Source organism: Lepidochelys kempii, chromosome 16 (assembly GCF_965140265.1).
Source record: "Lepidochelys kempii isolate rLepKem1 chromosome 16, rLepKem1.hap2, whole genome shotgun sequence".
Classification (NCBI taxonomy): Eukaryota; Metazoa; Chordata; order Testudines; family Cheloniidae; genus Lepidochelys; species Lepidochelys kempii.
The window spans coordinates 26,821,211-26,844,240 of record NC_133271.1 but is presented as its reverse complement, the minus strand read 5'-3'; the positions used below and the strand labels follow the sequence as shown (position 1 = coordinate 26,844,240).

Sequence of the window (23,030 nt, the reverse complement as noted above, 5' to 3'; positions counted from 1 at the left end):
CTTGGGATTATGTTTTCCAACATGCATTACTTTGCATTTATCAACACTGAGCAGTAGACTAGGATCCCTACATGGTGTAGGGTGACTGCCTCAACTAGGAGGTTTCCATTCACAAATGTCCTGGCATCCGGGATAGGACTTAAGATGACCACTCCTTGCTCATTGGTGATGGGAGCAAAGAAGAGAAAAATCAGCTGTTAGGCCTAACTTCCACTAGACACAGAGTGCAGCTTTTTGCAGAGTAAGATCATGAGTCCTTCAGAGATACACAACAGATAAGCTTGTGAGAAATTGCACTAGTCCTCGAGAGGATACAGTCAGTATCTGCTAGTGTTATGGTTCTTATTTCAAAGCTAACCCCAAGGCAGAAGTGGACATATTTTGGATCCCACAAGGTGAAGTGCAGCTCTATTCTGAAAAGAGACTGCAAATAGCACCATGGCATTCCTGGATCATGGTCTCAGTCCCTCCATCAAATGTTTACAAGTAAAGACATTTTTCTACATGTCAGCCCTTCAGACTCAGCCTGGGACCACAGTATCAAGCAGTCATCTTTCATCCTCAGTAATAAAGGTTCTGCCGGGCTAAACTCAGCCATTAGGGTTTTACAGCTATCACCCCATCTACTTCAAATTGTGCTCTGAGGCAGTGGATGGCTATAACTGGAGTGCCACAGGCCATTCTGATGCCCAGGTCAGAGAATCCATCTCTTTCACAGCTGTGATGGCTCTGCCAGGCCAGCCAGAGAATAAAGCAATAGTAACCAACTTCACCAGCTAGGTCTGACTACCCACAGGGAGCAGGACCTGTTGAGTAAGAAGCAGTTTGAAAAGTGACATTATTATTTTTTTTTTTTTTAGGGACTAGAACCCAGCTATAGTCTGGTATGTACATCTGCCACCAGCATGGACAGCTCCCCTAGCTCAAGCAGAGCGGCACACGACTGAGAAGCTAGCAACCTTTGGGAAGAAAGTCCACATTCAGGAGTTCAGTGGGGAAATTCAGCAGTTTAAACTCTGGCTAGAAGGCCTGCTTGGAGCTCAGGGAGATCTCCCCTATAGGTGGTTTTAAAATGGTGTCAACTTTAAGAGGACTTACCAGTGGCCCTCTGAAATGAGTGCACCTGTCAGCTGGATAAAAAGGAGGACTTGTGGCACCTTAGAGACTAACCAATTTATTTGAGCATGGATGTCATGCTCAGAGTCTGGATGAAGACTCCCCACTGAGGTTTCTCCCTCTTTGATGATATAGAGAAGCATCTCTGACAGTGGTGGATCTTCGTTTAGATTTACTAGGTTTGGTAGATGGTTGTCAACTTTAAAGCACACTCCAGCTTTCTATGAGGAGGCAGCAGATAGAACAGGGTTTTAGTCATGAGCGGCTAGTGGGTTATGGCTAACAGATGAGAACCTAGCCCTCCCTTCTCACAGTTAGGGGATTTCGTATTTAAAAGGAGGCCTCAGAAACTGAACTCCTTCTAACCTTCAGACAGTCCCCACTACCGGGCAGTAACTTCAACTGACAGATGTCAAAGCTGGATTGGCCACTAGAGGGCACCAGTGTTCTCAAATACAATAGAAGTACACTGAAAATTTAAAGCTGTATATTGTTCTCTGATACATACAGATACCCAATGGAATAGCAGCCTCTGTTGTAAGCTGGAAAGAGTGTTATGGCAACAAGTTGTCTCACCTATTTTTGTGCAATCAGTTTCTCCAGTTAGAGCTCTTACTGCAATAGGATTTTGTACGAGACAAGTTCTGTCACAGAACCCGCCTTCCCATTCAGACAGTTTGATCCTGTACAGAGGATAGCAAGTTTAATATTCCCCCTCCACCCCATCTTGCTGGTAGTTTTTCAGGACTGATGGGGATTGCTTTGATTCCCATAAAGTGAGTTACACATTAGGATCTTTTCCTGCTTCTGCAAGCTGACTCTGACCTCACCTGTATCAGTCTTATCCACACATTTAGAGAGAGGTCACCAGCCTCTGCTGGTTAGGAGAGCCTCCCCTCACTCTGACTATGTAGGATATATGCTTCACTCTCCATACCTGCAGTTCTTGCTCCTCTTCCGTCTTGTGGTGTTCCGCTAAAGCCAGCTTCTCCTGCCAGGACCTAGAACAAGTCTTCAGCCTTACCATTATATCAATTCTATAGTTTCATCACTAACATTACACACACATTAGTATACAAAAGTGTGATTGGCAACATTAGTGAACAGGAAGCCAAAAATCCAGGCCTTAGTCCTAGATGAGCGACATGTGAAGGACCACAGCACAATGATATAAGCATTGCAATACTAGAAAGTGGTGTGTAAGTAGTAGAAGATCAGAACAGTAAGCTCTGAAATATTTGCTTCTAGCATAGTAGAACATTTAACTGAGAAGACCCACATGGCCCATCAAAACCTCATTCCCTAAATGGAGGGGGAGAGATTTCTTACTTCTGTGATTCTTCCAGTTCTCTTTCCCGTTCAGCAAGCTGTTCTTTCAGACACTTTTCAGAGTAACAGCTGTGTTAGTCTGTATTCGCAAAAAGAAAAGGAGTACTTGTGGCACCTTAGAGACTAACCAATTTATTTGAGCATAAGCTTTTGTGAGCTATAGCTCACTTCATCGGATGCATACTGTGCAAACTGCAGAAGACATTATGTACACAGAGACCATGAACCAATACCTCCTCCCACCCCACTCTCCTGCTGGTAATAGCTTATCTAAAGTGACCACTCTCCTTACAATGTGTATGATAATCAAGGTAGGCCATTTCCAGCACAAATCCAGGTTTTCTCAGCCCCGCCCCCCCCCCTTTCCAAAAACCACGCACACAAACTCACTCTCCTGCTGGTAATAGCTTATCCAAAGTGACCACTCTCCTTACAATGTGTATGAAAATCAAGGTGGGCCATTTCCAGCACAAATCCAGGTCTTCTCACCCCCCCACACACAAACTCACTCTCCTGCTGGTAATAGCTCATCCAAACTGACCACTCTCCTTACAATGTGTATGATAATCAAGGTGGGCCATTTCCAGCATAAATCCAGGTTTTCTCAGCCCCGCCCCCAACCCCCTTTCCAAAAACCACACACACAAACTCACTCTCCTGCTGGTAATAGCTCATCCAAACTGACCACTCTCCTTACAATGTGTATGATAATCAAGGTGGGCCATTTCCAGCATAAATCCAAGTTTAACCAGAACATCTGGGGGGGGGGGTAGGAAAAAACAAAGGGAAATAGGCTACCTTGCATAATGACTTAGCCACTCCCCGTCTCTATTTAAGCCTAAATTAAATTGAATTCCAATTCAAGTCTGGACTCCAGCGAGAAACTGCTGAATTGGAATTCATTTGCAAATTGGATACTATTAATTTAGGCTTAAATAGAGACTGGGAGTGGCTAAGTCATTATGCAAGGTAGCCTATTTCCCCTTGTTTTTTCCTACCCCCCCTCCCTCAGACGTTCTGGTTAAACTTGGATTTATGCTGGAAATGGCCCACCTTGATTATCATACACATTGTAAGGAGAGTGGTCACTTTGGATGAGCTATTACCAGCAGGAGAGTGAGTTTGTGTGTGTGTGTTTTGGGGGGGTGTGAGAAGACCTGGATTTGTGCTGGAAATGGCCCACCTTGATTTTCATACACATTGTAAGTAGAGTGGTCAGTTTGGATGAGCTATTACCAGCAGGAGAGTGAGTTTGTGTGTGGGGGGGGGGGGGTGAGAAGACCTGGATTTGTGCTGGAAATGGCCCACCTTGATTTTCATACACATTGTAAGGAGAGTGGTCACTTTGGATAAGCTATTACCAGCAGGAGAGTGAGTTTGTGTGTGTGGTTTTTGGAAAGGGGGGCGGGGCTGAGAAAACCTGGATTTGTGCTGGAAATGGCCCACCTTGATTATCATACACATTGTAAGGAGAGTGATCACTTTAGATAAGCTATTACCAGCAGGAGAGTGGTGTGGGAGGAGGTATTGGTTCATGGTCTCTGTGTATATAATGTCTTCTGCAGTTTCCACAGTATGCATCCGATGAAGTGAGCTGTAGCTCACGAAAGCTTATGCTCAAATAAATTGGTTAGTCTCTAAGGTGCCACAAGTACTCCTTTTCTTCTTTCAGACACTGGATTTCTTGGAGACTGACTTCATATTTCAGCACATCAATCCCTTGACCGCACTGCTGGGCAGCTCTCAATCTCAGCTTTCAGTTCTTAAGAAGAAGGAAAACACCTCTTTAAAGTTTGTCAACTCTACTAGTTACATTGGATTCAAACAACTCAAGCCTTCCCCTTTCAGAAGTGACAGCTTTGGCAGTATGGGGCTCCATGGGAAACATCCCTAGGAAAGAGGAAGTTCTCCGTCTGGGAAAACGTATTTAAGTTTTTGCTTCGACTTGTTCTTGACTGTATCCATCTGTGGACATCTAGATCTGATAGTGACAGAATTATTTGAATAATTCTGATAAAAGGTTTTTTGCCTGCAGCTTGTTAGCAGTTCATTGGGAACGTGAGAGGTTTGAAAGTAGAGCAGTTTTGGATACAAGAGAATCACATAGTACTTTTATTCCACTATTCGGAGGATCTCTCTGCCTGCTTCCAGTCCCAGTACAAATTCACTGTGGGACATTCTACAGTAGTTCCTGGCTAGCTACAGGAGTTTTCGGCTCGTGAATGTGTTCGCTGGAGTCGTCAGAGTACATAGGTACCCTGGGGTACAGGAACAATTGCAGCAAACACTGGTTTTGGACAGAGCGCGTCACTTTTGGCCACCTCTAGTAAAAACCCCTGGTGCACTTGGTCAATGTGTACAATACCCTAGTGTAGGAGATTTCTCAGGCAAATATTAAATATAGGAAAAGAAAGCAGCTAGTCACAGTATTAGTCTTGGCTCCATACAGCAGAGGCACAAGATAGCTACTCTCGGCTTCAGGAAATATTTCCTTTGGGTCCCTCTAACTTACTGCCCTGTCATGTCAAGGTATCAGCATAATTTGCCTCCCTTCATTTTGTACCATTGTAGGCATCAACCCCAGACCACAGGCTGATAAGAGACGCTTCTCAGCACCATACCTCTGATCAGCACTGCACTGGAATCCTCATTGACCTTGGCCACATTAATGATGCTGCAAGCTTGACTGGCGTAGGGCAGCATGCTCAGAGTTTCCTTGACGTGTGCAGTGGTTGGGCTGATGATGGCTATCTTAGAGTTACCACCAAGGCTCTCCTACTAAATCTGCTTTGAGGCTTTTGAAGACAAATTACCAGTGACCACGAGTCACTGGGGAAATGGCAGCAAGATCCAGTTTCCAAATCCACCCATCCTCTATCCCACCCTTGATTAAAGGGACAGTGCCATGTGGAATACTAGTTCCTGCAATAGCCTCTAGGGTTAAGGCTCTAAGAAGCCTAGAAGTTTAGCATTAACTTTTGTACCTCACTTATGTTGATCAGAAAAGCTCACATGGGAGCCAGAAGCAAAAGTGAAAATGTAACGGGGAGGTACAAGAGTCACTAGTTAGAGAAGACACTTTTGCTAGTTTATAAAGACTTTTTTAAACCAGAACTATGCAAAAATATCCCTTTAAAATTAGGCCCAATAATCTACAAGGTTGTTAGGCACTCAGATACTACAGTATTGGGCAAATTATAAAATGCCCATGGTATTTTAGTATCTTGCTTCATTCTATTTTATTAAAGGTCAGGTGTCTAATACAGACTTAGGCACAGATTCAGTTAGCATGCAAAGCTTTAAGGAGCAATATCAAGAGACCAGCTGGACTAAGACTTTGGTGAAGAATCCCTTACTATTTTTTTCAAAATCTGAATTTGCAGTCCAGCTTTAAAACCTCCATCAGCCATCCTGTAGGACAGCTCCGTTTCAGTTACAAACCCATGATGTTTAACAAGCATGCCCAGAATGGGATTTTAATGGGAAAGCCATGTGAGGGTGCCAGGAGTTTCCTTGCCATACCAGGTTAAGACCGAGTCTCTGTAAGGGATGAAGCACTTTCTCTTGAATAGGGACATTTCAGATAGTGCAGAGATCACCTTCCCGAGGGTAAGCAGGGACTTGTTGATACTAGCACCTTCCTGGAAAGATGCAGTTACTTTTGTAAATTTGGTAATGTAATAGCCAGAAGGGGATTTTGATACAGAAGCTAACTGAATTAACTTAGTTTCTGCCTTTCAGATCCCAGCTATGGCATTCCATCATTATATGTAAATGAGAACTGGATCCCAAGACTTGTTTTCTCCCAATAGCTTCCAGATCCAGTTTGCAAATCAGAAGCAAATTTTACATGCTGCTAGAGGTGCGGCTACCAGTTGGATTCTCACATCAGCCCTAGTCAAATTCAGCAACTGGAACCAAGCTGCCAGCTAAATTCACAATGCATGTGGCAGCACAGAATCCAGCTCAGTTGTCCAAAACTGCATTAGTTCTGCTGGATTACCTGTAGCAGCAGACTTCATCTGTCAGTAGAGTAAGCAGATATGGCACAGAGGAAACATACAATATATGGAGTAAGGTGTGCCAGTTTTATACTGTTACTTTTCTCAACATGGTATCCACAGAGCTCCAGATATTTCAAAGGGTATCCATGTTCTCAGAGTTAAAATAATCCATCTTGCTTAAGTGTGGGGTTTTCCTTGGAGGCTCACATTTTGGGATTAGTTGACCATCATGCTTTAGAGACACCTACTTGGCTGAGAAAAGTCAGTGAAAAGTCTAATCAATAGCAGGATGTCAGGACTGGGGATTTTCAGATAGAGGTAACAAGGAGAGACTAACATCAATACTTTGCAAAAAGAAAAGGAGTACGTGTGGCACCTTAGAGACTAAGCAATTTATTTGAGCATAAGCTTTCGTGAGCTACAGCTCACTTCATCGGATGCATACTGTGGAAACTGCAGAAGACATTATATACACAGAGACCATGAAAAAATACCTCCTCCCACACCACTCTCCTGCTGGTAATAGCTTATCTAAAGTGATCACTCTCCTTACAATGTGTATGATAATCAAGGTGGGCCATTTCCAGCACAAATCCAGGTTTTCTCACCCTCCGCCCCGCCCCACACAAACTCACTCTCCTGCTGGTAATAGCCCATCCAAAGTGACCCCAACCTGAAGCAAATACTCACCAACAACCACATACCACAAAACAGAACCACTAACCCAGGAACCTATCCTTCCAACAAAGCCCGTTGCCAACTGTGCCCACATATCTATTCAGGGGACACCATCACAGGGCCTAATAACATCAGCTACACTATCAGAGGCTCGTTCACCTGCACATCCACCAATGTGATCTATGCCATCATGTGCCAGCAATGCCCCTCTGCCATGTACATTGGTCAAACTGGACAGTCTCTACGTAAAAGAATAAATGAACACAAATCAGATGTCAAGAATTATAACATTCATAAACCAGTCGGAGAACACTTCAATCTCTCTGGTCACGTAATTACAGACATGAAGGTCGCTATCTTAAAACAAAAAAACTTCAAATCCAGACTCCAGTGAGAAACTGCTGAATTGGAATTCATTTGCAAATTGGATACTATTAATTTAGGCTTAAATAGAAACTGGGAGTGGCTAAGTCATTATGCAAGGTAGCCTATTTCCCCTTGTTTTTTCCTACCCCTTCCCCCCCCCCCAGACGTTCTGGTTAAACTTGGATTTATGCTGGAAATGGCCCACCTTGATTATCATACACATTGTAAGGAGAGTGGTCAGTTTGGATGAGCTATTACCAGCAGGAGAGAGAGTTTGTGTGTGTGTGTGGGGGGGGGGGGATGAGAAAACCTGGATTTGTGCTGGAAATGGCCCAACTTGATTATCATACACATTGTGGGGAGAGTGATCACTTTGGATAAGCTATTACCAGCAGGAGAGTGGGGTTGGAGGAGGTATTGTTTCATGGTCTCTGTGTATATAATGTCTTCTGCAGTTTCCACAGTATGCATCCGATGAAGTGAGCTGTAGCTCACGAAAGCTTATGCTCAAATAAATTGTTTCGTCTCTAAGGTGCCACAAGTACTCCTTTTCTTTTTGCGAATACAGACTAACACGGCTGTTACTCTGAAACCTATCAATACTTTGCACTTCTACAGCACTTTCCAGCCAAGAATCTGTTATCCAAGCACTACGAGGTAGGTATCAGATAGGGACTCTGATAAGTAGAGGACCAGGGTCACACTTAATTGGCTTTCCTCTTGGAGACACAGAACCCAGATCTCCCAGTTCTAGGTCTAATGGTTCCTCCAAGGTTGCTACTGCTCCCTTGGAGTTTCATAGACATCATGCCAACTCAGTGGAAGATTTTGCATTTGGATTTAGACAGTTTCCCATCCTCTCCCACCCCAAAGAAAGAAGCATCACCCAACCTTTGTTCTCAGCCCACTGGTTTGTGGTAAATTGTAACGCTCACTTCCTGAGAGGTCCACCAAATTCACGTGGCTTACCACCACGTGAGTACGTGCTTCTCCTCCAGGTGTTATCTCTGCAAGACCACACAAGGGATTAGATTTTGTTGCCACCGAACATAGCGTATGAACATTCAGTATCTTTCCTGCCTCCAGCCTTCAAATCATAGTGGACAGGGCTACATCATCACATGGCTAGGCAGCAGTCTGCACGCTAGTCCAGTTACTTTCATGCCTGTGCAGTAAGATTTGGAGCTATTAAAGCCAGTATGGGAAGACTCCAGGGGCCAGTTGAGAACAATCCCAGACCTATCCCGAGTCACCAGACTGGAGGGAATGGGATCGCTCGCCTTACTCTGAGCCACTACCAGTTTGAACACAGTGAGAGGGGGAGCATCTCTCAGTCATGCTAGTGGCTGCTGTGGCTCGCTGCTTGTTTCCAAGTTCCAGACAGGTCTAGAATAGAAGCAAAAATTAGTTTCCACACTGATCCTGCTCACAGTCCCTCAATGGCTACTCTCCACCACACGCAATAGCCTGGGCCCGGTCTGAGGGTCGCGGCTGACACTTTGCTCCACAGACACAGTGGAGCGGGAATGCAGGAGACAGCTTTTCCAGGAGCCAGTCCCATAGTGTGAAATGAACTCCCCCAGAAGCTAAGGGTCATTACTAACCTCCCAGTCTACTTTCAACAGCAGGGTGCACTTGTGTCCAGCCTTCTCCAATGGAGAGAGACAGACATTAAAACAAGTCCCCACACGGCACACAGTCCCGCCATTAGGGAGAAGAGAAAGAATGAGCCACGAGACAGAGGTTAATCACTTTGCACGCTATGGGAAGGCGATCAGACACTGCAGCAAGGAGGGAGATACAAGCACCCGTACAGAACAGAACATCAGCTCCAAGGAATGAGACTGCATTCCAAGCTATTGTGTGACACTTTGCTGTTTAAGACTTGCCTGGACATAGCAGCTTACCAAGAGACTGCAGGTGTTGCTGATACAGGTTTGTGTCAGGACACATTAACTGTTAGTTCTGAAGTGCCCCCCCAGGATACTGGGTTTGCTGCCCCTTTTAGTCTAGGAAGCGGTTCAAGATATCACCTCAATTGCTCTGGCGGGTAAGGGGAGCCACTTATTTCTCTGCCTTATCAAATACCCATTACAAACTCCAGGCTACCACATGTTAGCAGCAAATCTGGAGAGCAGCTGCAGCAGACAAGGACAATCAGTCCCTAAGCTGGTTCTCTCTCTGCTCACCTGTGATTTTCCCCTCCTTCCCTTCCCGAATTCTGGATTCAGCCAGCTCCTAATGTGCCCTGCAAATCGGAACGGTTTTGCATGGCAGTGCCATATGCAGTTTTGAAGAGAAGGGCTCAGACTTCAAAAAAAAAAATCTGCTTTCTGTTGATTTTGATCAGCTTCACTATTCCTAGAAGCAGCATTCTCCCCCTCCACCCCTACCCCCACCCCCCAACATTCTCAGCCTGACTGGAGAAAGGAGCAATTTTGTTCCATTTAGCAGAGGATGTCAGTCTCAGCATGGAGCAGGTTAATTGATTTCCATGGTCAGTTAAGAGAATTAACCAGATGAACTGTGGAAACAGCCAAGGAGAGGGGAAACAATAGATGCATGGCTTAGACATTTTTTTTCTTAAAGGCTTTGAAAATAGTTGACCTGGAAACACAATTCATTAGTGAATCTCGTTCTTCCAAAAAAGAAGTCTCAAAGCTTATTTGCAAGCACCGTTGATGGGATAAATGGACAGTGAATCTATGGCATTGCTTACACTGCAGTACACTGATGCTGCCTTGACAGAATATTCGATAGTCTATTTTATAGTTATAGCCAGCAGCTTAGCTAGTAGGGCTCTCTCTCTCTCTCTGATGATAGATAGGAACAACTGGAGGACCTCAGTTCTTTGGGCCAACATAACAAATGCCTATCTCCAGCGCACAGGAGAGAGCTTGGTGGACATTAGAACTAAGCACTGAGATTGGAAGGAGAGACAAGTGTTGACCAGACAGTTCAAAAATCAAGAGCAGAAGTAGAGACAGATGAGATCAAGCATGCCTATTTCATTAGGCCTTGAGTATACCATAAAAATTCAGGTTTCAGAGTAACAGCCGTGTTAGTCTGTATTCACAAAAAGAAAAGGAGTACTTGTGGCACCTTAGAGACTAACCAATTTATTTGAGCATAAGCTTTCGTGAGCTACAGCTCACTTCATCGGATGCATACTGTGGAAAGTGTAGAAGATGTTTTTATACACACGAACCATGAAAAAATGGGTGTTTATCATTTATCAAATGGGACCCCCTTTTGTAGTGATAAACACCCATTTTTTCATGGTTCGTGTGTATAAAAACATCTTCTACACTTTCCACAGTATGCATCCGATGAAGTGAGCTGTAGCTCACGAAAGCTTATGCTCAAATAAATTGGTTAGTCTCTAAGGTGCCACAAGTACTCCTTTTCTTTTTTCATAAAAATTCAGTTTAGGAGAGATAATATCTTTTACTGGACCAACTTGGTCCACCCTTGTGTGGATAATATCCTGGGCCCAACTTAGCTACAACACTGCATACAGATTAGGAGAGCAAGCTAGAGAGACAGAAACCCTCTGCATTTTCAGAGGAGAATGTTATGTGCATTGCTATAAGATTTAATGGGGGAGGTTCATCCATCAAACAACTGCACTGAAATTGCTGGAAGAGGGCATAAGTTACTGTTATGGAAAGAAAGAACCAGAAAGGCATGCCACATGAAATGGTCCAGAAGCCCTGGACGAGAGACCAGACAAAGCTGCAAAACATGACAGCTAATGGCATCATCCATAGGAGACCCAGGAGAAGAGGTTCACTCCTTAGGGATTGTAGAGAGAGAGGAAAAAAAAAAGTATGCCTCAAACCAAAGGAGATGAACAAGAACATTAAATGGGAACATTTCCACTTGCCCACAGGGAATGGACAGTTTGCTAAAATGGCAGGAGCACAAAATTATTCAGCGAGTTAGATATGTCAGCAGGCATTTGGCAGATTCTCCAGGACAAAGCAAGTGCCAAGATTTGTACTTTCAGTACCCTGTTTGATAAATACTACCAGCTCCTGGAATGCATTCAGCACCCAGAGTACCTCACCACGCAGCGCCCCACACATGAGAAGGGATTGCAGGAGTGAGTGGACACTGACGACAGAGTCACCACACATCTTGCAGGATACTGTGCAGTGCCACGCTTCCTGCTGACAGATTTTCACAGGAAGATCCACCAAGCCCCGAGAGCCCAAACACAGCCAGGCTAGATCACAGCAACAGCACTACTGCAGCTAATTCCCAAATTATCATTTGTTGTTCCCCTAAGACCTGCCCCACAGTCATCCCTGAAAGTTAAGCAACAACTAAAAGATTAAATATTGATGCTACCCAGGATTCACGTACAGTACATTCTTCAGTAAGTTAATGCCACTGATATGCTCCACAGCCTTTTAAACTGTCAGGGGGGCAGACAGGTTGAGCCATAGTTTCAATTTTACTGAAATCCCCTTTTGCATACAGATCTTCACCTTTGGGAAAGGGCTTGTGCAGGTGAACTGAATGACTGAGCAACAGAACATCAGAGCATTTTTACATTTAGTAGCCTGGTACCTTAACTATTCATTTTACTTGGCACTCTTTCCCCAGAGGCAGCTATGGGTGTTGGCACGGTCACCAGGTTACCAGAGAAAACACAGCAATACAATAGACAAACAGACGGCCTAAATGTTGTTTTTACACACACACACACACTCTCTCTCTCTCCCTCTCTCTCTTTCTAGAGTGAGCAAGTCACTGGCAAGAGATCTGACTTATTTCCATGAGACAGAGCCACTCAGGTACCCAGTGCTTCAGACCCAGAAGCTGTCCCTCTTTACCTAATTCATCCTCATTGCAAAGCAGAGAGCATTGTGGGAAAGCAGCTGAGTTTTGTTGTACATGGACATCTGTTCACACTGTACTGAAGGACCAAGCTCAGTCTCACATCCCAAGTCAATACTGGTATACCATTTGGCAGTATAAAGTACAATTTCTAGCCATTCCAGTCTGTGATTAGACTTATTCAGTGGCCTTAGGAAGTACTGCATGACCACAACCTCCTTTTGAGAGGTGCAACCCCAAAGTTTTGCCTACATATGCTGATCTGCCCCCTCCTGCCCACCCCCTGCACACACTGAGGAAAAAATTGTTCCCCTACCACTCAGAGGTAGCATGGTCCAGTGGACAGGACACTAGACAGTTTGGAGATGTAGGTTCTATTCTCAAGCCTGCCATACAGCTGGTCCATGGCCTTGAGCCAATCAGTTCACTTTGTGCCTCGGTTGTCTCTCCTCCCCCACTCCCCCCCCCCCCCAAATCACTTGAGCTGCTTTGTAGTAGTTCCGTTGTAAGCTCTTCAAGGCAGGCGCTGTCTTGTGTCTGTACGGCACCTACTATAAAGGGGATTTGATCTTGGGTATTGCCATTAGGCAAATAATGCCCATCCCCCACAAATTTCCCCAACCTGAAAAATATCTAAGCTCTTACTATTTTGCATTTCCGTAAAGGTGCTATACAGCACGGTGGGATCTCCAACAGGACACAGCATCATACAAGTAAAAGGCAGCTGGCACCGAGTCCACTGCACAATAATGGGCGGAGGAAAAGATGGCTTGGCTAAGGACAGCAGGCAAGCTCCTGGCATATTTAACGTCCATTTCACAACAGGATGGACACTTATTTCCATCCATAAAGGTGATTGGAGAGAAGCAGAAATAGCTAGTTTAGATTCCAGTTAGCCCCTGTCAGGAATAAAGATGCAGGGAAGACGAGAGCAGTAGATGGAGCTAATGATGCATTAACAGAGCTTTGAACTAAGGCAGATTTACCTGGACATCTGCAAAAGAGCCAGCCACATACCTGGGAGGATAGGAAAGAGGCACTATATTACTAGAAGGTAAAATAATAATTGTAGGACATCTGCTTCGTTGTCAAGGACATGAGGGAAATAAAGCTGTTGTCCCCTCTAGCTAAAGCCTGCTGTTTCTTTTTCCCCAGACTCCCAACCACCAACTGCTCCACGGTTTGGATGCCAATCCAATTTTGATGCCTCTAATTCACTCCAGAGACTGTTTATTTTAACTTTATCAAGAGAAGAGAAAAACTGTGTTAGACTAAAAAGAGCATCTGGCAGCACGATGGTCTCCTTTCGCTACCAGGTACCAGCATGGTCCGGGAAATTAGCTGAATGAGTCGAGAGAGCAATACACACCACATGTTGAAGTGCAGGCTTATGGAGTCCCACAGCGTGGTCACCCTGATCTGGAAACACAGAGGCATAGCCTGTAGTGAGCACAGCTCCCAGTAGGCAGCCCTCCATCTTGAGCCAGACAGCTGGGCCACATGAGGGACCTGCAATATTTTCTGTGTTAGAAAAGGAGGCCAAAATGAGGTCTAGCCTGCCAGATTTGACCAGCTGACTAACGCAGCCCTTAGCTGTGCAAACACTGAGTGCCCAGGACTGCAGGGTCTTGTTTGGAAGTTAATGTTAACTACAGGAACAGTTAAGAGATGCAGCCACAGTGGTTAGGTTGTTCCAGTGTTTCCAAATCTCAGGCTTCCTTTCCCCATTCCCCCATAAGAGTCATGCTGCCTTGCAAAAATGGCAGCATATTCCTCAGAGTCCAGCTGATGAGACGCTACCATCCAGAACTAGCAACACTTAGGAGTTCTCGTTTTCCACCCCCTAAAGCAAGCCACTCCTTTCACATCTTTGAGAGACAAGTACAGGAGCTTCATTTTGATTTTAAGAAGCCAGTTCTAGGCTGTCTGGATACAGTCAGTCTGAACACTGCACAACTTGTGTGCCATGAGGTTGCATTCTCTGTTTTGTGCGAGTCACATACTCCTGCAACAGCAGGATATGCAATAGTTCTGAAGAGACTTCTTGCAGTATGAGAAACCATTGTTTACTGATTAAGCCAGGGAATGTGAGTCCAGACCTCTTGAGTTCTAGTCTCAAAAGGTACCACCAATTTGTCGCAGGGTCTTGGTCAAATCACACCACCCATATGCCTCAGTTTTGCTATCTGTAATGAAAGTATCTTCTTATCTTGTAGGGATAATTCTTAACTATATTCACACAGTGTTTTGAAGATAAAGCACAATGTAAGTGCTATGTATTTATCTGTTTTACTTGGAAATAATCTTTCCAGTTAATTCTACAATGAGAACCGTAATAGCAGAATCAATGAGATAGCTTCATGTTGATCAGAGTGCAATGCAGCTACATAGCACGCACAGTGCTGAGCTGAGCTAACCCTGTTTTTCATCTGGGGCTGGAGAGATTAGAATACTGTTAATACTAGTCCCTTGAAATTAATGCAGCCTCTGCTTAAACCTTGGAGAGTTGTCAAGTGCGATGCTTCCTGTTTTAATAGATCAGTATCAAGGAGTTTGGTCTCATGTGCAGATACTTGTCTGGAGTCCCTATAATTAGGCCCATCTTTGTGTCCAGAGCTCTAAGCCTTTGGGCTAAGAGCTATAATTCAGTGGATAGCCTGCTGTTAATAGCAAGTGTCAGCTTTCCAGGATGGCTTAGCTGAAAGGAACTTGTTAAGCCATTATATACATTGCTTTTTGATTGGAACAATTAAGCTTCTCTCCACCAGGACACTCCACTAGTGGTAACACTATGCAGGATACCTGGTGCCCTGACGGCTTTAGAAGCTTGAGCCTACTACCTAAAAAGCTCTTTGGTGAGGCTTCTCTCCTGTACACCCCAGAGTTATCCCAGGTTATAGGAGCATCTCCTCATGCACCCCAACTCTATCGATTTCCCAGTGGGAAAGTGAGGCACCCTTCTATATCCTACAGGACACAACTGAACTGCTCACTGGTCTGACCATGAAGGGGAAGAGCAACATCTTGAGATCTAGAGAAAAGTTTTGGAGTCTGTTTAGAGCTGGATTAGACTGAGGCTACTGCTCAAATAAGGCCTCATCAGGATAAGGGGTCATCTGCACTTCTGCTCAGACTTCAGCTCTGAGTAGCAGCAGTCGCGGAAGCTCAGATCCTGTCAGATCCAACACCAGTTCCAGGCTGTAATCAAGACTGTGGGGGGATGTCTGCCTCCAAGTTTCTAGATGCCCTCCCATCTCCAAGAGGAAAGCCTGAAGGAGTTTAGATTTGGGAAGATTCTCATTTTAGACAGTTTAAAGGAAAGTTAAACAGTAAGGGACAAACTGTTGTTATACCTGTGAGCCACCCATTGACTTCAGTGCAGAAATCTCTGGATATGTCAGTACTGGAAAAAACCCACACACCCCACCTCCCCTGCACACAAACGACAACAAGTCTCACAGCCTGGCTAACCGACTCAGGATAGTGGTGTAGATGTTCCTGCTCTGGCCAGAGCCTGGGCTCAGAAACCAAGCAAGAGGGACAGGTCTCAGAGCTTGGGCTCCAGCCTGAGCAGGAATGTTAACATGGATATTTTTAGCTCTATAGCGTGAGCCTAAGTCTTAACCGGACACCAAGACTCACTGCCGTGGGGCTATTTTTGTAGTGTAGATGTAGAGTCAGTCTTCATTTTTACAACTGAGCATGCAGTAAACTTGGAGTTTGTTGCCCAAACAGAAGTGTATCTTTAAAAGTAGGACAATTGTACTAGATACAGTGTGGAGGCAGGAGGATGGTAACTGATGCAGGAGTTTGTGAAACTGTACTACCTTAAAAAAAAAAAAATTAACAGACTATACTTACATAGAAAGGCCGGTTACATAAGGACCAAGGATTGGATATTCTCGTACTTTCAGCTAAATCGGGGTGTGTGTGAGAAGATTAATTACATTAGGGTTATTTCTTTAACACAAGCAATAGCAAGGCATGAAAGGTGGACACCTTGGGAATTTAGACACATCATGATAGAAAACGCCAAGCAAAGATTGAAGGAGAGATCTTAATAGTCTTGCATTCTCCCACACTGGATTCTCCCTCCAGCAGCGAAGCCTGTAGTCTCTGCTCTGACTACAATGGACTCCTCCAGCTTCTTACCCCATCCCCATATTAACAGTCCCAGATTTGGCCTCTGCTTCAGCATGCAGTAGTAAGACCACCATCAGGATCCAGGGAGTGATTCTCCCATGCAGGTGCTTGAGTACCACCACTCAGAACCCTCTGAACTCCCAAGCATGTTCTTCCCCTCCATTAAGGGCCACACTGATAACTTCTGCTGCAATAAGAATAATGCCAGGCATTTGGCAAGAAGTGACACTTGTCCCAAGCTGAATTTTAGTGATTGCTCAGATAGGTGAGCCCCAGGAGGGTCTTCCTACTGGACTCTGACTAGTCTGACTAGTCTTGTGCAGGGTCCTGCACTTAGGACGGAAGAACCCAATGCACAGCTACAGACTAGGGACCGAATGGCTAGGCAGCAGTTCTGCGGAAAAGGACCTAGGGGTGACAGTGGACGAGAAGCTGGATATGAGTTAGCAGTGAGCCCTTGTTGCCAAGAAGGCCAATGGCATTTTGGGATGTATAAGTAGGGGCATAGCGAGCAGATCGAGGGACGTGATCGTCCCCCTCTATTCGACATTGGTGAGGCCTCATCTGGAGTACTGTGTCCAGTTTTGGGCCCCACACTACAAGAAGGATGTGGATAAATTGGAAAGAGTCCAGTGAAAGGCAACAAAAATGATTAGGGGTCTGGAACACATGAGTTATGAGGAGAGGCTGAGGGAACTGGGATTGTTTAGTCTGCGCAAGAGAAGAATGAGGGGGGATTTGATAGCTGCTTTCAACTACCTGAGAGGTGGTTCCAGAGAGGATGGTTCTAGACTATTCTCAGTGGTGGAAGAGGACAGGACAAGGAGTAATGGTCTCAAGTTGCAGTGGGGGAGGTTTAGGTTGGATATTAGGAAAAACTTTTTCACTAGGAGGGTGGTGAAACACTGGAATGCGTTGCCTAGGGAGGTGGTGGAATCTCCTTCCTTAGAAGTTTTTAAGGTCAGGCTTGACAAAGCCCTGGCTGGGATGATTTAATTGGGGATGGGTCCTGCTTTTGAGCAGGGGGTTGGACTAGATGACCTCCTGAGGTCCCTTCCAACCCTGATATTCAATGATTCTATGAAACTGGAACAACTGAGAGAGGTGGAACCAAAAGCTACAGGCATGGTCTCTGGCAGGCTCTTGCCAAATGGCTCACAGTTACTATCAGCTCATCAAAACATAGATACCCTCAACTAGCAGGAAAGTGTGACTGGTTTAATGGCACAGGCTTGTTGTTTGGGACCATTGCCTCTACCACCACATTTGCACAGTTAAGGGTGGGACTCTGGGACACCTTCAGGAGGCATAGGGCAGGGGGAAGAGGATAAAGGTTTAAGCCACCTTGTGCCCTCAGGATTCTGGAAGATTGGTGGCTGAAATAGCCCCTAGTGTAATTTAGGGAGCACAGAATGTTATTGTATGTCATGCAGCTCTACCTCATGCTGCGCCTGCCACAACCGGGTCCTGTCCCAGACTCTCCATAGTACAGAGAACTATGGCTCCACCTCACACTGTCAATGTTGAGCTTTGAGGGGACCTGTGTAGGACAGCCTATGGCTGCCTGATGCAGGCTCACACCAGGGGGATTTTCCCTTGGCTAGCTAAAGGGACCATAATGGAAGGGAGAATTCCTCCCTAGAGCTCTAGGGAAAATCTGGCCCAATATGGCCCAGGTCACATACAATCAATCAGGAAAGAATCAAGCCCCCATTTCGTCGCAAGGAGGGGCATTACAGCTGGGGTTCAGTATTGCAGGTAAATATGTAACATTTTCCAAACTCGAGCTTTCTTCTTGGCATTAGCATCTTTGGATGATGTTAAGAGATCATGTATCCGCTCACTGTATACCTCAGAGTAACTCAACTCAATGTGATGTTTCACTTGTTGGAATAAGGGAGAAGAATACATTTGCAAGTACTGGGGTGGACCGGGGGAGAGGGGGAGAGAAGGGATTCAAAAATCCATTTTAGCGTTCAAACACAGGGCATTCTGAATGGAGCAGCTCATTTTATGTAGTTGGCCATCTCAAAAAGTTACATTATATGCAATGCCAGGCCCTAATACCATATAGCCCTGTGCACATTTGGTGTTACGTAAGCTTTAAGCTTATCATTGTCACTAGTGCAGATGCAAATGCTATCTTCAATTCAGCTAATAGGAAGAACTATTACAGATAATCCTTTACGATACTATTTGTATAGACCTACCTATAATATATCTGAAACATGGCTTATTAGAAACAGTCTTTTTTTTAAATGGAAGGATTAAAACTAGCATAAGGCACAAAACTCTTTTCTGATATATTTTGTCTTTATCCAAGCCTCAGCAGGGAGAAGCTGATACTAAAAACAGAACAGTTTTATAGGAGTGATAGCTTTTCATCCAGATTAATGGAGGGAGAGACAACCCCATAAGGTGCCCTGGCCAATTTTTGGACAGCTCTAATGGAGAGACTGGAGACTTTATTACTACAAAATATTAAGCAAAAATGTTACCTCCTCTTGTTGAGTCAGATTTACTTTCCAGAATATTTCCTTGCAAAATCGTGGAATTATGCCCACCTCATCAGCATAGCCTGTCATTGTGTTGAAGACGAGACCCATGGTTAGTTGTGCTGAAAACCCTAGTCAGAAAAGGGCACTCAATTTTGCTCTAGTCCTTAATATGGCAAAATGATTTCCATCTGGCCAAGTCACAAGTACACCCCACAGATTAGAGAAAGCCATCATGTTTCACTTTGGGACAAGAAACAGATGCACCATGCTTATTAAATTCCATTCTGAGCATCCTCATTATTCTATAGGCTAAACAGTTGTTACACAAGCTAGTTTAGAAAGAGGTTATTTATGACAGTTGCCATCTTTGTCTTTACAAAAGATTAATTTATGATTTTGCTTCATTCTAAAACAGTTTTTGATTCTTTGGTTGAGTTATAGGAGTTTCACCACCTAAGGTTTTGAAAATTAAACTTTTCTAGAGAACGATTACTTCGTGGCAGATTCTGATCAAGTGGCTGGATTTAGTTTGTTGCCTCAAATAAGCCTCAGATGGCTGGAGAGAGCAGTTATAAAGTTAATAGTAGAGGTCTTATGTGTAAGATTTCCCAGATCCAGTTTGTCCATAAGCAAATAAGCAAGTATTGTAACCTTCAAAGACCGTCTAGAAGTGGCTGGGCCAACAGACCGTACACTACTTCTTGACGGGCATATCCCTTATCCTCTGGATTCTGAGACCCAAAACAACAGTCATAGGAGAAAAGCAGCTGCCTGTTTGTGTGAGGATGATGGATCAGTATTTCCTTTCCAGAAAGGGACACAACACATTTTATACCAACTTACTGTTCTCTGTGAAGTCAGAAAAATGTTATTGTAGAGACAATTAGGCCTGGTCTACACTGGGGGTGGGGATCGATCTAAGATATGCAACTTCAGCTACGAGAATAGCGTAGCTGAAGTCGATGTATCTTAGATCGACTTAGAATCACTTACTTCGTGTCCTCGCGGCGTGGGATCGATGGCCACTGCTCCCCCATTGACTCTGCTTCCGCCTCTTGCAGTGGTGGAGTTCCGGAGTCGATGGCAGAGCGATCGGGGATCGATTTATTGTGTCTACACTAGACTAGATAAATCGATCCCCAATAGCTCGATCACTACCTGCCGATCAGTCGGGTAGAGTAGACGTGGCCTTAGTTTGAGTTGCCACAGTTGGAACCCAACTGCTGTTTGAAGTCTGCTGTATTTTTAAATGTAATAGTCAATGCTAAACTCTACATCTCCTATCAGTGTAATGAATTGTGCTTGGTCAGGTGACATGCCTGCTCCTAGCACAGCATGCCTACATTGGATATGGTTCCAGTGTACCACCATCTCAGGCTTTGCCTTTTCTGACATGTGAGAATTAATATTCTGAACCCAAACTTTATCTTGGGATTGGCTGTACCTTGGCTACAACTCTGCTCCTGCCCCCAGCTCTCACTGCCTCAGTGGAACACTCAAACAGTTTTACACTCTTGAGTTGGAGGTAGTAGGACCCACTTAGTCTGGCATCAAGTTGAGCCAGACAGCTGTAGGTAGGTTTCAGAGTAGCAGCTGTGTTAGTCTGTATCCACAAAAAGAACAGGAGTACTTGTGGCACCTTAGAGACTAACAAATTGATTAGAGCATAAGCTTTCGTGGGCTACAGCCCATTTCATCGGATGCATAGAATGGAATATATAGTAAGAAGATTGTATGTGTGGGTATATATCTCCACACACACACACAAGTTGAAGTTGCCATACAAACTGTGAGAGGCTAATTATTTAAGATGAGCTATTATCAGCAAGAGGATATCAGTAGGTAGGATCCTTCTATGTGCCTTTACTCAATACACGCAGACAGCACACCAACTGGTCTAGTTCAAGTATACAGCACAAGGAATAGAATCCAGGCTGCTCCTCTTGTTGCTGGCCTCCAGAAAGGTCATCAGAAAAAATGTTAAGTCTGATTCCAAACAGAGGACCACTGCTACCCAGGCTTGACTGTCAGGTATTGGATGCACATTTTTAAACATTCAGCCACCCCCTCAAAATTTAGAGGCATTTGAAATCTAAGCCAGATTCTGAAATTGGCAAAGAGAGTCATTTATCTTTACAATGGGCAGAACCAAAATCCCAGGCATTCAAAATTCAGATCTGGAATATGTTACTTGAGCCCACTGGCATTTAAAGAGTACAGTAACACTGAGTTTAATGTTAATGACTCAGTTGTTGTAGATTAAAACAGAGAGATGGAAAGAGGAAGAGGATTAGCAACACATCTACAGACTGATCATACTGGCTTCAATAGGAGCTGCTGACAAGCACAGAGGAGCCAGTAACTAGGCCCCTGTTTATTGAGAGTCTGAGGTGGTTTCAAGTTCTGATGCTCAGTTTTTAATCTAGGGAGCTGAACCAACAGGCAGGACACTGGATATTCATACTGGAGGCAGGCTGGGGAAGGAGATGGGGCAAGGGCACTGGAAAGGGCAATTCTAGTTGTATGCTGGAACTCAGTATATGACTCTTTGCTGTCATGGGTTAGATCACTGCACTGTTTGAAAGTTACCTTTGGGTCAGTGGCCTGACTGACTGCCACACTGATGGCACTGTTATCTCCAGAACATCCTCCTTTGGAAGAGGTCCTCCACTGTTCTTCCACATGGCCATGGCTCCCCGTTTTCACAGAAAAGATCCATGGCTGAAGAATCACCAGATGTTGGCCTCACATTGCCAGAAGGTTGAGCCACTTGGCTTTCACTGAATGTCCCCCCCGCAACTCTTTCAGGTTCTCATCATGGCGACCCACAGATGAGCAGCTAGTTCCCTAACAGGAGTTCCATGAGGGCGTACAGGGCTTTGTACATTTGCAGTGTTCTTAACAGCTTCCTTTCTAGGGACATCAGAACCTTTTGGAGACTTTGCAGTTTTGCTGCCTAATGTTTTGGTTATCTGGTCACTGTTGAGGAGAGGGACCAAAGTATTTGACAGAGAGGGGTAACCTGCTCTTTGCCACCTTGGGCCCATTTTCCTAAGTACACATCTGGCCAGGAGAGCACCTAAGATGTTTGCTAGTCTCTGGTTTTGTCACCAGGGAAGGATCATCAGACGGACTAGTTTGGAAGCTGCACCTCTTTGAAATAGGCACTTTAACAGAAAAAGTTTTATCCTGTTCACTTTGTTCTGTCCCATCTTTAAGTACTTTCCTTTTCAGCAGAGGAAACAGAAATTGTATGACAGTTTTGCTCATCCACTCCATTCTTGGTAGCACATTTTCATCTGAAAAACGTGTTGATGCTCTATCATTCTTTTCAAGAGAAATAGGAGAGAGATTAGAGACATGCAAGCTTAGTTCAGACACCTGAGACGTTGCATTCATTCTTGGGCTGTCTGTGATTGGACTACTGTTCAGCAGGAGTCTGCAAGATGTTTGGCTGGCTTCTGGTGTAAAATGCATCATATCTTCAGGATTCAAACCAAAGCTGCTCATTTCAGCATTTGTAACTACTCTGATACTATTGTGTCCTGGAGACTGAGCACCTAGCATAGAAGTTTCACTGGGGAAAGAACCTGGGGTAGGCTTCCTTTAGACTTCAGTTGAGAAGAAGCTGCTGCACTGCTCATTTTTCCAATTCTGTTCTGCAAGAGGAAGAGAGTCATAGCATATCAGAAAAAAGAAAAGGAGTACTTGTGGCACCTTAGAGAGTAACCAATTTATTTGAGCATAAGCTTCGAAGTGGCAAAAGTTATTTGTAGGTTTGAAAAAGACTGAGTAGGGGCGAAGGAGCAGTTTTCGCTTTACCGGTCAGAACCTGAGATGGCAACTAGATGCTGGCAAACTTGTATTAATCACACACACAAAATACCGCCTCAGGAGGTAAAAAGTTCTCCCTCCCCACCACTAACAGATGTGTGTTGGCAAGCCCTAGAGTGCCAAGTATTAACAAGCACTTCAGTGAGTTCTGAAGTCTCAAATTCTTATTGGTGTCAATGGGAGTTAGGTGCCTAGGCAGTTCTGAAAAATCTATACA

The 23,030-nt window shown here is 44.6% G+C and overlaps 1 protein-coding gene across 1 annotated transcript in view; it reads right to left on the bottom strand.

The window, feature by feature from the left end:
* The window catches only part of LOC140899390 (kinesin-like protein KIF14), a 42,960-nt gene extending 20,471 nt beyond the window's left edge, over window positions 1-22,489 (bottom strand). The window contains 17 exon segments of the mRNA XM_073314817.1: window positions 72-174; window positions 1,099-1,130; window positions 1,185-1,337; window positions 2,054-2,135; window positions 4,101-4,198; window positions 5,050-5,220; window positions 5,393-5,402; window positions 5,968-6,086; window positions 8,385-8,580; window positions 8,779-8,879; window positions 13,325-13,355; window positions 16,200-16,252; window positions 18,264-18,401; window positions 18,980-19,067; window positions 19,576-19,638; window positions 19,640-19,817; window positions 22,039-22,489. Of these exon segments, the coding sequence (XP_073170918.1) occupies window positions 72-174; window positions 1,099-1,130; window positions 1,185-1,337; window positions 2,054-2,135; window positions 4,101-4,198; window positions 5,050-5,220; window positions 5,393-5,402; window positions 5,968-6,086; window positions 8,385-8,580; window positions 8,779-8,879; window positions 13,325-13,355; window positions 16,200-16,252; window positions 18,264-18,401; window positions 18,980-19,067; window positions 19,576-19,638; window positions 19,640-19,817; window positions 22,039-22,489 (2,067 nt within the window).
* Between the last annotated feature and the right edge of the window lie 541 nt (window positions 22,490-23,030).